Source organism: Trachypithecus francoisi, unplaced genomic scaffold (assembly GCF_009764315.1).
Source record: "Trachypithecus francoisi isolate TF-2019V2 unplaced genomic scaffold, Tfra_2.0 Lachesis_group0, whole genome shotgun sequence".
NCBI lineage: Eukaryota > Metazoa > Chordata > Mammalia > Primates > Cercopithecidae > Trachypithecus > Trachypithecus francoisi.
In genome coordinates this window covers 168,026,057-168,041,692 of record NW_022681453.1, presented here as the reverse complement: position 1 = coordinate 168,041,692, position 15,636 = coordinate 168,026,057, and the positions used below count along the sequence as shown (strand labels likewise).

At 38.0% G+C, this 15,636-nt stretch overlaps 1 protein-coding gene across 1 annotated transcript in view; it reads right to left on the bottom strand.

The window, feature by feature from the left end:
* Nucleotides 1-222: 222 nt before the first annotated feature.
* Nucleotides 223-15,636, bottom strand: part of KCNH8 (potassium voltage-gated channel subfamily H member 8) — a 403,401-nt gene continuing 387,987 nt past the window's right edge. The window contains exon 16 of the mRNA XM_033212772.1: nucleotides 223-2,475. Within this exon, the coding sequence (XP_033068663.1) occupies nucleotides 1,771-2,475 (705 nt within the window). The 3' untranslated portion in view covers nucleotides 223-1,770. The remainder of the gene's footprint in view (nucleotides 2,476-15,636) is intronic.

Here is a 15,636-nt window from a genome sequence, read left to right as displayed (position 1 = left end):
AAATGAATACATGAAATCTAGAATGTTGCCTTTGTCTCACTTTTCACCTTAACTTAGGGAAAGACTGAATTTTAGAGAGGGGGGAAAGTAGAAGGCATTGAGTCCTGAGTGACCTGCCTTATAAACATGTCCTGTGTTCATTTTTCTTAGAAAAGATATATTTTCTCTCTGCTGCTCTATCCAGTTTTAAGGTGCAAGATTCACACAACATCAGAAGTCTTGGTGTGTTTAGATACTTTTAATGATACAATTCTCAGATTGTTTATTCTTTGTGGTGGAAAATAGAGAACTCCAGAATGTGAACCCAATATGTCTTCCCAAAATGTCCAAGACCATTAGACCATAACTGTTCTAAAACATAAAATAAAACTTAAGTGAAGGTGCTTAAATCATTGCCAATCCCAGCATCTGAATTTGCCTGTTAATGTGAGATGTAGGGAACACTATGGATTCTAGACTGTGTCAGCATTCCTAACTGTGTAATCTCTGGGGCTTCCCCTGAGATTTATTAAAAATAGGAATGAGAACAACTGCACTGCATAGCGTTGTGGAGCCTTAAAGAAAAAAGGTAAAGTGCTGACCCACTGTAAGCTGGTATTACTCCCACAAGTTACAGCTCAGAAGTTTTGGCTCCATTTGGGGATTTCCACTGGTCTACTACCTCTTGTAAAAGAAAAGCACTGGGAAAGGACACACCCAGGTTTTCTCCGTCACTTTGAGCCCAAAATTGCCCTATGTCCATAGACCCATGTTGGATTCTTGAGCCACAAAATATGATGCCTAGAGGACAGACCTTTCTGCTGGCACAACGACCTTAAATCAGGTCATTGACATGAGTCGGCAGAGCCTAGATGGAGCCTCTCTACCCCCATGCCAAAGCTCATGTAGTTGACACACAGTCCATGTTTTTATTTCATCAACAAAATATGACTTCACTTTTCTTTTATAATCCAGAAGCATGAGAATACATTTGTTGCAAACTACATGCAGAAAAAATGGGGGATTCCTTTGGAAACTACATCCTCTTAGTAATAAATAATTTTTGATCTACTATACACAACAGTAGTGCATTTCTTGTTAAAACAGCAAGCTTTTTTTTTTTACCAAAATGAAAAGAAAACATTCATTTCTTTATAAATATTTAAATAGTTTAAATACATATTTCATACCAAGGATATAAAAATAGCCTCTGTGTTTTTTTGATAAATAAAGACGTTTTCATTTACATGGCAAATAACGTGCGAATAGCTAACCACTGGCCACCCGTTCTATTTGACTGATTGTCTAGGAGATGACATGCAGTGATAATTGTCCCTTTGCCTTCACAAAAAGAAAAATAGATCAGTAGGAGCTGTGCACTCCTGAGGCCAACAGTGCTATGGATATTGTTCAGGAATGACAATCAGGCACTCATGAAAAACCTTTGCCACACTTCACAAAAGCCACCCGGGACAAAAGTCATCCACAAATTCTTTGTCTAGGACTTCTAGCTGCTCAGACCCTCAGGGTCTTTGGATTGTTACCAATGTCTGTCAAACAGACCAGAAGTTTAATACCTGTACAGAAAAATGTTTCTATTATGCTTCTAGTATCTAGAAGTTGTTTGCTACAGCATGGAGGTGGTTCTGTCTTTCCCTGGCTCCTCACACTCTTTTCTGCAGGATTCCCAGCTTTGCTCAGTCTTCCTACCCACCAGAGGCAAAAAAGGCAAACTAAAACTGTCATGCAGTGGTAGGTTTGAAATTAGCAGCTGCTTCATGGGCACTAATATCATACATTTATGGCTTTGTTATCTTTCACTTCTGCTGTGCTTGTGACAACTTCCAGTGGAAAGTTCTCCAAAGGTTTTGTAGACGCTGATGCCATTCCTTCCTGGTTCCAAGATCCTGGTAAGTTTTCCAGACTGAAGGAACTCACAGTTCCCTGACTGAAGCTGCCCTCCTCTGATCTGCTTGGGAGAACTAGGTGCAAAGATGTCTCCGAAGAGGAGCAGACAGAGGATGAGAGAGTTGCTGAAATGGACTGCAGAGGTGTCAGCGTAGAATCTGAATGTGGAGAGATGCACCTTAAAAATTGCAAATGACCTTCTTGGACAACCTGGTAGTGGGAAGGTGAATAATCAAGGCTTGGAGAATGATAAAGTTCACTGTCTGCAGGAGTTTGCTCTTGAGCTCCAGTTCGTTGGGGGCTGCTCCCCACAGAGGAGGGATCCACACTCCAAATGTCTGAGGTGATATTACTGCTACAAAGTTGTGCTTGGGTATAAGCAGCTCCACCTGTTTGCAAGTGTAGGCAGGGCTGGTGCACACTCCAGCTCATTCTGGTCTGTAAGCTCTCCCTGGAGGGACACACAGAGGTGCTGTGCAGAGAACAAAACCGTGATGGCTGCTGAGGTGACAGAACGTTTTCCAGAAGCTGGATCACATTTCTCATGTCTTTACCCAACTGAGAAACTTCCTGAGTCAATGTTGTTACCTATGTGGATAGAGCAAAGTGAAAGGCAACAGTTAAAGGTGCAAAGTAGTGACCACATTTCAGAGAAATGAAGCAGGGAAGTGATATTTCTTTTGGTTTACTTTTATTCCTACTTATTTATTCTTAAACATTTTAGCATTTGCTTGGTGAAAAAGAAATTTCTTTTCTTTTTTTTTGGGGGGACGGAGTCTCGCACTGTCGCCCAGGCTGGAGTCCAGTGGAGCGATCTTGGCTCACTGCAACCCCCGCCTCCCAGGTTCATGCCATTCTCCTGCCTCGGCCTCCCGAGTAGCTGGGACTCTAGGCACCTGCCACAACACCTGGCTAATTTTTTGTATTTTTCATAGAGACGGGGTTTCACCATGTTAGCCAGGATGCTCTCGATCTCCTGACCTTGTGATCAGCCCACCTCGGCCTCCGAAAGTGCTGGGATTACAGGTGTGAGCCATGAAAAAGAAATTTCTTAATAAGAAAGCCTGAAAAGCTGCTCCAACTCCAACCAAGCCCAACGGGTGAATGGGTAGGTTAGGCATCTGAATGAACATACATCCTGATCTAAAGACGTCCTCATTCTGAAAGATCCTAGAGGGGCATAAGTAGTCTGGGGATCTTAATCAGTGATTTGGGATTCTTAAACAGAATGAGAGATATGGATCCATCCTCTCTTAAGTACTGATGATATCTTTGCTCACTCTGGGTGAATGGGATGCACGACAGTGCACAAAAATCATCAGACACTTCAAAACAATGTGGAGTGGCAGAAATTGCATGTAAAGCACTCAGCACACTAAGCATACTACTTATTTGGAGCAGACACCTAGTGAATGGTAGGTCTCACTCTTGCCATTTCTGGTTGAAGCCTATGCTTATTATAGGCCAGAGACAAAGTGGCCTTCAGTGACGGTGAGGATGCTACAGAAGAACTCACACCAGATTTGCTACAGAGAAAGCTTGCAGAAAAAGGGAAAGCTATGGAATGCGAGTTGGAAAGAAATAAAAAGACCTGCAATGCGGATAAGTAGAGATAAGCACTGCAGAGCGTCTGAGAGTCCCAGAACCCATCAGCGAACCTGAAACCCCATGGAATTATAGAACAACAAATTGTGTTGTATGTACTTCATTCTGTTTTCCAGGTGAGACATTTAGCTTTCATGGCCCCCAAACACTTAAGAACCATTGAAGAGTCTTCGTTTTACACTGAAAACGCATAATAAAATTCATCAGATAATTTATTTTCCTAATGGCCACATCAGTATTTGAATCATGGAAGAACACCAGAAAATTGAATTTCACTTAAACTTGGCTTTTCTAAAAGATATGTATTCTTCAAATTGAGGAAAACATATTTCAGAAAGCAGGACACACACATATATTTTCTAGTCTTTGGTTATATTCATAATACTAACATAATGTAATATTTTGCCTTCATTGCTACAATACTTTGTATTTTATAAAGGACTTTCTATAACTTTATTGTACTGTCATGAACCACAAAACGCTAATAGAAGCAAATGAACCTATGGGCTAAATATAATCAGGAAACAAAAAGAGGTAGTTCAACTTCATTGAACTGAAGATTCATTCAAGACGCTGTTTTGGGCAGACATTCTTCAACATCTAAGTACATATTCCTAATTCATCCAGCAACTTAATTCAGTCTACTTACTGTGAGTGCATTCTGAAACTAATTCTCCCTGGCAGGTCCATCAGGAGGTAACACTGCTCAAAGTCAGGCATTTTAAAAAAGGCCAGAAGGAGGTTTTTCCATGGTTCGGGCAACCAACTGGTAACACCTGTCTTGAAATTGCCAGGCCAAAACTATTGCTGCCCTTCTGCTGGCCTGAAACTCAAGGAATTCAACTGAATACTTGTCTAGGCTTTTCAGCAAATCTAAAACTTCTGAAGACAACAACATCTCTCAGTCCCACATTTGAGAAGTGAAACAATGAATATGAGAAAAATTCAATAAGCTTTGAAATCTTTACTACAGGTTGTCAACTTCATGACCTGTCAAGCTTCAATTCTAAAGCACACGAATCACACTTAAATCATTACCCCAGGATCTTTGCACTACCTACATTCACAAGGGTTCCATCTTAAACTGATTAACTCCTATATCATAATTTCAGAAGACAAGGCTGCCACTAAATGAGATGGTTACAGAGGCACATTAGCCATCCATTCATATAGGTTGTCCAAGCTAAATTCCTGTATGAAGCTCACCAGGGCTACATTAGTTCACTTCCCAATAAAAATGCTTTGAATTGACCTTCTATTGAGAATTAAATAAAGGCACAGTCTCTGAAGAACAATTTTGATTTTTAGGCACATCAACAATTATGTTATTCAACAAATGTTTGTATGTCTGTAAATTTATACAATGTGCTTTCAGGTACATTTTCCCTATTGGATCTACAAACAGTGCTGAGACAGGCAGGGATGTATTATTATTTCTCAACTTGTAAAATGGGAGCAATAAGACTTAGAGGTGAAAGGACATTTTTAAGGTCACTTATTTCATGAATGACAGTCTTCAGTCTAGAATTTAGGACTTCTAAGTTTGGTATTCATTCTGTTATAGAATGTTATCATGTGGAAAAAGAAATATTGCTTAAGAAAGGGTTGAGAGATTTTTTCCTAATGTGTCTTTACAGAACATGTAAAGAGCACAATGACACAGAAAGGTAGCCTCATGAGTAAAAAGCTGTGTGAAATGTTAATTCAACATTAAGTAAATAGCGTCATCTCTAAAAAAAATAGGAGACTGATTAAACACAGTAAAATATCTTCATAGCAAACTATATGAATGCAAAAATAGTTTCCTCAGGGTAAGAACTGGAAACAGATATGTTAATAGACATATTTCTGATGAACTATTTTTCTAGTTTTCAAAATAAACAGATATTTTTCCATGATTGAAATACCTTTGCATAGACACATTCTTTTCTTTACAGATATATAATAATCATATATATTTATAGGATGCATGTGATATTTTATATATGAATACAGTGTGCAATGATCAATTCAGGATAATTAGCATAACCACTATCTCAAACATTTATCATTTATTTGTGTTGGGAATATTTCAAATATTTTCTTCTAGATATTTTGAAATATACAATAAATTATTGTTAATTATAGTCACCCTACTATGCTGTCAAACAATGGCACTTACTCCTTTTATTTAACTGTTCTTCTGTGCCCATTAACTAACCTCTCTTCCTCCTCACCTCTCCCTTCTCAGCCTCTGGTAATCATCATTCTACTCTCTACCTCTATGAGATACATTTTTCTAGCTCCCACAAACGAGTGAGGACATGCAATATTTGTCTTTCTGTGCCTGGCTTACCATGCGTTTGCACAACTTTGAGGCCATGAACTTTGAATGGGAATCCAGAGTCTTGACAGGATCCAGGAACATAAACAAGCACTAACATTTTCAGAAAACAAATTGCTCTTCTAGCTTGAACTAAAAGGAGCAAGTAACTCAAGGAAACAGATTTCTTTAACTCTAGAGGGAAATAATCAATTTATGTTAGGGAAGATTCCTGTCACTGTGTCTCTGGGGATACACCCTTGAACCTTATTAAAGTTGCATGAGGGAATTAATTGTGTTAAGTAAGGGATCTCTCTTTTTACCATGACAAAGCCAGCTGTCACAAGGAGAGATGGCATTTCCTAGAAGTAGAGACTGTGGTGACAGTAAAGGTGACAACAGACTGCCACAGAAAATGCCATAAAGTTTTACTGCATTTTTGTTTACCGCTTCCTGCTGTGCTTGCTATCAAAATTTATTCTAAAACAGGAAAGATCTCAGTCTTGATCAAATGTTGAAGGCAAAGAATGCAGTGTTGCTACTATCTGAGGGTGGTGGTGCAAGTGCTTCTTTATAGCATGGTAAGAAGACACTCATTTGCTAAAAAAGGATTGATGGGGCTACTTTGTGAACAAAACTCTATCCACTTAAGAAGACATGTATACATATGTAACAAACCTGCATGTTGTGCACATGTACCCTAGAACTTAAAGTATAATTAATAAAAAAAGAGATATGTCTTCAAAATACAACTTAACTGCAAAGAGATATGTCAATTAAAACAAACAAAATCCTTCTGATCAAATGAGCCTAAGTTTTCCCACTTACCTCAACAGCAGCATAAAATATTTAAATGTTTCTGACACTCATATTAGAAAATGCAATCTTTTTGAGCAGGAAATACAAAGCCCTTCACAAGCCCCACTTAGTTTTTAACGGCTCCATGTCCTGCGTCTTCTCCCTTGCACACCATCAGATACAGTGAGCTTTACTCTTCACTGCCCTGGTGCGTGCTGTTCCTTCTGACTGTGGGCTCTTCTCCTCTGCCCTTCTCTGTGTGGCAAGAAAATCTTCTCCTTCAAACTTCTTTTAATACTTAATTTTCTCAGCAGAGCATTTCCTTGACTTACTGACACTCACATAGCAGTTTCAGCCCTGCCCAATTTGCATCACACAAGACTGTACCAACTAGTCTTTGAGTTCCTTGAGGGTAAAACTGTTATCTCAGTATCTCCTGGTCTCAAGGCAATGCCTAGAACACAACATGCACTCAGCAAATCTTGAATGTAAAAATAGATACAACACCTCCATTTTGAAGGACTTTTGATTGTTATATTGCCTTTGATTCTGATATTATTTTATCTCATGATTTTACCATAAATATTTTAGGGGAAAGTTGCCTGATGCAAAATTGTATTGGAAAAACTGTAACTGGCCATCTTCATTGCAAGTATATATACTAAAAGTAGGTATGACTGTTAGAATTCATATATATAACTTTCCTAAACCAAAGCCTTGACTATTATTTTAAGTGCAGGTGGTATTTCTACGGTTAAGAATCCCTTTTCCCTTATTGTGTTTCCTTCATAATTGTAGAAATATGTCTCCATTGGCCAAGGTTTCTGCTGGATTTCACTTGTCTTATTGCTTTGTCACCTGTCCCAGCATAAACTTGATTTCCATGGGTAGTTCTAATTCTCTGGGAAATTTCCCCCAGTGACTGATTCTTACATCTCATGACTACATTATGAATGCCAAGTGATGAATTCAATTAAGTTATTAAGAGTTGTTTATCAACTGAAATTTGGCAAACATCTTGCAACCCTGATTGCTACTCTGGATGGCTATTGTAGATGTGGCCTTCAGATTCTCTTTATAAAGAGACTGCATAAAGGAAACATAACAATATACATTCTTACTTGTTTATTAATTTACATTTTCTTTGTCCATTTTCCCCTCTTCCTCTTTTTTTCTTCTTCCCCCTTCTCCTTCTTATTCTTCCATGGATAAGAATCCATCAGCCTGGAATTTAAAACTGTTGGCCAAACCAGTTTACCATCACCATCTGCATAGCCAATTGTTCACATCCAAGATTCCTCTATCCCTTCCAAAATCCCAACTGTTAAAAAAAAGAAGTGATGAAAACACCATCTGTGCTTCCAAGTGGTACAGTTTTGTATCCAAAACTTTGAAGCACCTAAAGATTCCTCCCTTGTCTGTTCTCCCAGCTTCATGCATTAACCACACAAATCATTAGACGTTTTGCAGGCAATGCATTTGCTCTTGTTAAACAACATCTCCTGCCATGAATAAAAACCTATGTGACAACTGACTTGCCAACTGGCCATGATAATCCACCCACTGATCCTTCCATACCCCTAAGAAGGGAATCACTGGCTACCACAGTTTTTCTGTTTCTGTTGTATCCAGGTTTCCTCAGAACTTCTGTTGGTTTGGAAATAGTCATTGTTGCCCTACATTTCCAGAGTATCTGGTTTACTCCTCTCATGTTTAATCAGTTTTATTGGTGTAATGCTACTCTGTGTCATAGTTCCATAAGGGCCCTGTTGTGAGGATTAAATAATATAATAGATATAAAACTTTAGTCCCTATATGACTGGTATCATGTCAGAATTCCAGGTGGCTCAATTTGATAGTGGATTTGTGACACAGGCACTAAGCTTGGTAGAGAACTTCTGCAAGGAGAGGGGGGAATCCTAATCCAGAAAGTATTTAGCTTAAAGAAAATAGAAACTACAGTTATCTCTATAACTCTTCTTCTGCCTTAGCATGGAGAGATAAGCCATTCCTGGTAACAATTTTACATAATTAATATCAGAAGAAAAAGTCTCGAATTTTTAGTATTGCCTTGCATGTATCTTTGCAGTAGCAAGTAGAAACAGCAATAATTGATGCCATTGGAAAATGTAGATTAAGGTCCTGTATTTCAAGTACAAAGTTTGAGCAACTGCATTCAGATGGATTAAAAATTCTCTATAAAGGATGTGTGAGCCAAAATGTAAGGATATGCAGCCTGGTTTTGATCAGAATTGAATAAGGACCAATGTGGAGCTGGGGGGCAGGTAGGGCAGCTACTACATATATTTACTGCTCTTTACAGTAGTTGAGCTCCTGTGAAAATCCTGCCACATAACAGAACTCTACAAATCTTTGCTGATTCATGAATAATTCAATGGATAGTGAATTTCATGGTGAATTTCTTATGACTTTTTGTTATTTTCAATTGAACTTCAGTAACTCACTTTCATCAGTTGAATGATAAAGAAGTGTCAGTATACCTCTAGCAGGTAAGAATGTTTCATATAAGATCCGTGTCTCATGGAAGTCCCCACCACTTCAAAATGGGAGCTTTCAAAACATCATGTTATTAAACGGCTTAAATAATCTATCTGCAGTACTGGTGACCTATATGCATTGTCAGTGTCCACAGTTAGATTGTGTGTTTTTTGGTGTAAACACAGATTTACTGTTCTGGTGTGTCGTTTGCCTTTTGGGAATAAAAGTATGAGTTACTAATGTGGACCAGAGAAAAAGTGTCTTTGACAATACCTTTCATTTCACATAAAATGACATATAAAATCATATAAAATAGCTTTACTTCATTTTACATATGTTTTATATTTCTCCATCTTGGCTATTGGTGTGACATACTTATTGGGCTTTAAGTATAACTGGAACTTCCATTGATAGGCAGAGAAAAAAATGTGATTTCCATTTTTGTGCATTCAGTGAGCAGATGGGGTATGCATCTGTTGACATAATCTTCTTAGCTTGAAGAGTTCTTGACCTGTCACTCAATTTTTGCCAAACATGTACACATTTGCCTACTAGACACAATTCTCCTAAGGGGTACTAATTATACCAGTCATTCTCTGCCCCACTACAAATACATATACATTTTTACAAGCTCTGATTAGGGGAAAGTAAATGGTTTTTCATTTAATCCTTTGTTATGTTGCATATTTATCATAGGATTTAGACATGTTCAAACAAACTCCATAAACAGGCAAAACAAAAAAGACGATTGGCATAATTTCATTCTTGTGTCTTTTGCTTTACAAAGCATTCAAAACAAGTGATAGTCTTTTTATCTGTCAGCTAAAATAATAATCACCTCAACATGTGCATACATTTCATCCAAATGATGACCTCAGATGACCTCAATCCCATTACTAATAAAAGTTGTAAATCTTTGTCTACAGCTGGAGAGACTAGAATGTTGGAAGGTGAAGTGGCTTGTTCTAGGTCACACAGGACTACTAACCAGGGTTTTACTTCTGCAGGTGCAGCCGATGTCTCTTAAATTATAATTAGGGAAGATTTACAAGTCCAGCATTACCAATACAAAATGACCAATTATAGTCCTGAAAGTGATTCAATGGCTTAGTTGAGTTTCTGCAAGCTCAGGCCTTTGGACATTACTTCAGCTGTACCATGGTAATCTATTATTTATCAACCCTTTGACTGCTTTTGTCATCTGTTTTCCTGGTTTCTGTGGCAAAGTTTGATTAGTGTTCAAATTGCTCTCTGGCTAAGGGATCTTTACTGCTAGCAGTAAACACCAAATGAAAGTTTGTCTGCTCTCAGAATACTGGTTGTATAGAACAGTGCTTGCCAAACTTTAATGTGTATAGGAATCATCTGGGGATTTAGACAAAGGGTATACTCAGATGCAGTAGGTCTGGGGCAGAGCCTGAGAGTCTGCATTTCTAATAAGCTCAAGTTGATGCCAATGCTGCTAGTTCATGCTCTACAGACAGATCCTTAGCCCCAATATATTTAGAAATTTCTTTTTTATTCTGATTTTTTAAATTGACAAAAATCATATATATATATTTATGCTACATAACTTGATGTTTTGATATATGTATACCTTGTGGAATGACTAAGTTAAGCTTATTAGCATATCTATTACCTCACATCCTTACCACTTTTTCTATGGTGAGAACATTTAAGATCTACTCTTTTAGCAATTTTCAGATATACAATACATTGTTATTAACTGTAGTCACTATGTCACTGAAAAACAAAAGAGCACAGCTTCTGACAACTGACTTTTTCCACCAAGCCTTCTCTGACTCATGATTCTGTAACTGCTCTCTACTCTGGCCCCTTCTGACCTAGGAGTTGTGGTGACCTTCCGTTGTTATTATCAAGAGGGGTGGTTCTACCCCTTGTGGTTTCCCTATACTCTACTAACTTCTTTGTAAATAACCTTTTAATTCAACATTGCTAAAATTGCCCATTGGGAGTGTGGCATTGGTTTTTACTTGGGCCCTTCCTGATATATCCATCTTCTATTCAAAGATGAGAAGAGTCCTATCTATAAGCAATCACAGGCAAAGAGGAAGAAAACAACCAGTCTCCAAAAGTTACATGCATTTTAAATCCACACCTCACAGGAGAAGTTTTCTGAATGGCACACATATTTTTTTTTCTTTTGAGAGATCCACATTGTTATTTAGAATGTTTAAAAAGCAGTGACATTCTCATGAGAGTTACAAATCTGCCTATTTATATAGGCTTGAGAACTGGAAAATAACCCAAAAGAGCATAAATTAGTTGGAAACATTCCCGGTTAAAAACCGATGTCCACAAAACGTAGTAGTAACATCAATAACACGTAGCTAAACATTAAAAGAAAAACTGTTGGCCGGGCGCGGTGGCTCAAGCCTGTAATCCCAGCACTTTGGGAGGCCGAGACGGGCGGATCACGAGGTCAGGAGATCGAGACCATCCTGGCTAACACGGTGAAACCCCATCTCTACTAAAAATACAAAAAAAACTAACCGGGCGAGGTGGCGGGCGCCTGTAGTCCCAGCTATTCGGGAGGCTGAGGCAGGAGAATGGCATAAACCCGGGAGGCGGAGCTTGCAGTGAGCTGAGATCTGGCCACTGCAGTCTAGTCCGGGTGACAGAGCGAGACTCCGCCTCAAAAAAAAAAATAAAATAAAATAAAATAAAATAAAATAAAAACTGTTGGTTTTGCCAGGAGTTAAATGAATTTTGTCGTTCTAAGTCAAAAAGTGAATGTACAGTCTTTGTTTATATTTTGCTTTGAAAATTGATGAACAATAACTATATATGATCAGGATGAAGAAGGAAAAAGCCTATATAGACAAATCTTGGAATGACCTGACAATTCTGTCAGTGTGTTTCAGTTGACTCATTTGTCAATGAAAAGATACAATGGCAACACTAATTCAGAGGACTAAGGAATCAACTTTACTAAAATATATTACTCATGTAGGTTCCCTTATGTGAATTATTGATAATATTCTGTTTTTGTAGGCATTTACAAAAGTAGTAAAGCAACTTTTGAATGAAAAACAGCCTCTCTTATTATTCCATCTCTTTGACTCAAGGAGATTTCATTAATCTATTAGCTTTGTCAAGTATAACCTAGAAAACAACTGAGATTCTTTGTCTGTTTTCCAGTGGAAGGTCTTTCATTGCTGGGTTTTTTTTTACTTTAATAATACATAATACATTTAATTGGGGGATATTTGGAATTGAATTTTGAGCAAAATTAAATGAGGGACAAAATTTTCCTATTAGCTTTTAGGTGCTATGGTAGATACTATGAGGGTTTGCCAGTATCCAGTTTTCTTTTCCTTTTTCCTTTTTTTTTGAGATGGAGTCTCACTCTGTCGCCCAGCCTGGAGTGCAGTGGCTCTATCTCGGCTCACTGCAAGCTCCACCTCCCGGGTTCACGCCATTCTCCTGCCTCAGCCTCCCAAGTAGCTGGGATTACAGGCGCCCGCCACCACGCCCGGCTAATTTTTTTTTTGTATTTTTAGTAGAGACGGGATTTCACCACGTTAGCCAGGATGGTCTCGATCTCCTGACCTTGTGATCCGCCTGCCTCGGCCTCCCAAAGTGCTGGGATTACAGCTGTAAGCCACTGTGCCTGGCCCAGTATCCAGTTTTCTATTTCTTTTGGGATATACAAAAGCTTACACTTTCTTCTCACATTGAAATTAACTGTACCCATGGAATTAGTTCTGGTGAATAAAATACCGGCAGAAATGATGTGTTTATCCTTCAAACCAAACAATTATGCTCACACGTCAAATGGAAAACAGCCCATCAGTGACATTCCAGATGGTGCAGCCACTTCTACTGACCTGTGTTAGGCATTTTGCTTGAACGAGAAAAAAATTTTAATCACTTTGGAGTTTGTTACCTCAGTATAATTTATAACAGTGCTTATCTGATAATGGTGGGACTCTTCAAAATGTTAGAAACAGTAACTGGACTTTTCGAGGAGTTGAAAATGAGAAAATAAAGCTAAAAGATCTTGATGTTACAAAATTAAATTTGAAATCTAACTTTTAGGTCACAGTGATGATATAAAATAATTTCTCTAAAGCTTTAGGACAATAGTACATAGGGAAGGTAAACACCTTGTTGAAATCACAGAACAGGAATCTAAATATTTGTCTCTTTCTCTTTCTTCCATAGTGTGTTTTATGCCTTATGCCTGCTGTGCCAGAGCACACAGTCTCCGTTGGTAAGCTATGGCCTGTATCTTTCTGGGTCAGACAGATTTCAGAAATGAGAATGCACTCTAACCTTCACCTACAAACCTTTTCAGAAGTGGAGCATTTGACTTACACAGCCCAAAGCCCCTATCATGACATTTTTGTAATTTTCAAAGAGTTTCCTTAGAGTCGCACTATTTCATACTATGCTGTAAAGCAATGGCAATGGTCAAAGTGTTCTAATATTAGCAGCTGCCCCACATCTTTTAAACTCTCCTAACTATTCTGTGAATGTAGGTAATTACCAATATTATTCCTTTTCAGACTTTTGTTCTGTATTTAGCTTGCAGATTATGATTATGAAATGTACACACTGCTGAACAGTTTCTTTATGTCTTAAATCTTTGAACAAATCTTAGAATAGAGATTCTGCAGTGCTCTGACACCTCACACAGTGCCCCACAGTCTGCCTGGCATGTGTCACACGTATTTTAGGTCGTCCTTTTGGTGGCTGAGTTTTTATCATGCAGTACATCCCACATTTGTTATCAATTCTTCTCTTGCTTGCTATTAACCAAATAATAGCAAAAACAAAGAATAAAGCAATCAAATGATGACACATGTTAGTAATAGAAAATAGGCAAAATGGTAAAATCAGGTTTGGACTTTCAAAAAGTTTTTTTTTCTATACAAACTATCATTTTACAGGAAAGATGAGGAAAAGAAAAATAGGTTAGAAGAGGGATAATTTTACAGTTTGAAGTCCATTTGTATTTTTTATTCTGCCTGTCTTAGTGGGTTTTAATGCACTATCCAAAGGGTCAAAACTGTGTATACATTAAATTATGGGTGAAGGATAAGCTTCAACCGTGAATAAATCAGATATTTTCCTTTATGGAAAACCTAATTCTTTGGGAAAGAATAGTTGGACCTTGATATTTTATCTTGCCCTTTTTATTTAAATGTCTGACAAGATAAAAAGATGTATGTTATCTTGGAGGGCTAGGGGAGGGATAGCATCAGGATAAATACCTAATGTAGATGACGGGTGGATGGGGGCAGCAAACCACTATGGCACGTGTATACCTATGTAACAAACCTACATGTTATGCACATGTACCACAGAACTTAAAGTATGATTAAAAAAAAAAAAAGAAAAGAAATCGTGAATACAGGATCATACTGGGAAGATATTTTGTTTTCCAAATGGTAATTTTTTTTTTGTTTTGTTAACGGATCTACCCCTGATTCACATTGTCAAAGGAAAATAACAAACTGTGTGGATTTACAGCCCTAACTTGGAAAAATTATCTACATTCCTAAAGGTGAACATATAGACATTTTTTCTCAGAAGAATCACTAGCTCTAATATTTGAACTAAGATACAGATCAGTCAGTTCTTAAACTTATTAAATGTTTTTCTCAAATATGAGAGGAAAGAATTCAAATGATATTCATGGGTGGTTTTAGCTAAGAGCAGTATCTGAAGAGAAACTGTTCAACAGAAGGTTAACATCCAGTTCTCCAACAGGGAGTTGCATTAGTTTTGTTTTGGGTTTCAGTGTTTTTTTTTGTTTTGTTTTTTGTTTTTAACAAGAGGTTATTTGGGCGATCCAGCGCATGGCTGAGTCTTTTTGATTTAAGTATTTTCAAGCCAGTTAGTGGACCATCTAGTTTTCCTTTTCTGCTTTGTTAGTCTGCCCTTTGGCTCTCTTACTTCTTATTAGCAACAATCTCAGCTGCAGAGAGGGCAGGTGCAGAAGGAAGATGGCAGTAAAACATAAATCTCCATAAAGCCGAAGAAGCACAGGTTTAGGAGAAACCTGCAGATTTTATGACGAGCTATTTAGTCCACACTTATTACAGATAACTGGAAGTTGATTATATGAACTTCATTTTTCGTAAATCTCATCAATACCATCACGTGATTACATTTTCCCCAAGGTGTCATCAAATCACCTATTAATAAGACTTTACTCCTAGAAAAGGATTCTAGTGCACTGTCTATCCCTGCTCACATACTCTTGCCTGGGTCTACCCTGAAGGTCACCAAAGACAGGCATAGGTTTTGCTACATAGTCTCGCGTGAGGAATTTTTTTTTCTTCAGGGCTGCCTGAAGAGCCTCAACTCCACTTTTCCTTGCTTCTTGGTTGAATAATTTTGAGTCGTTCTACATAGTCTCTCAGAGGCCTCCAGTGGGATTGAGCCCCAGTTGTTTACAAGTTTAACTATCTCACTAACACTTCTGTTTTGCTTTCCTTCATTTTCTGTCTTACTTCTCTATTCTTTAATTATACTTCCCATATCACCTTCCAAATAAACTATTTGCACCCATA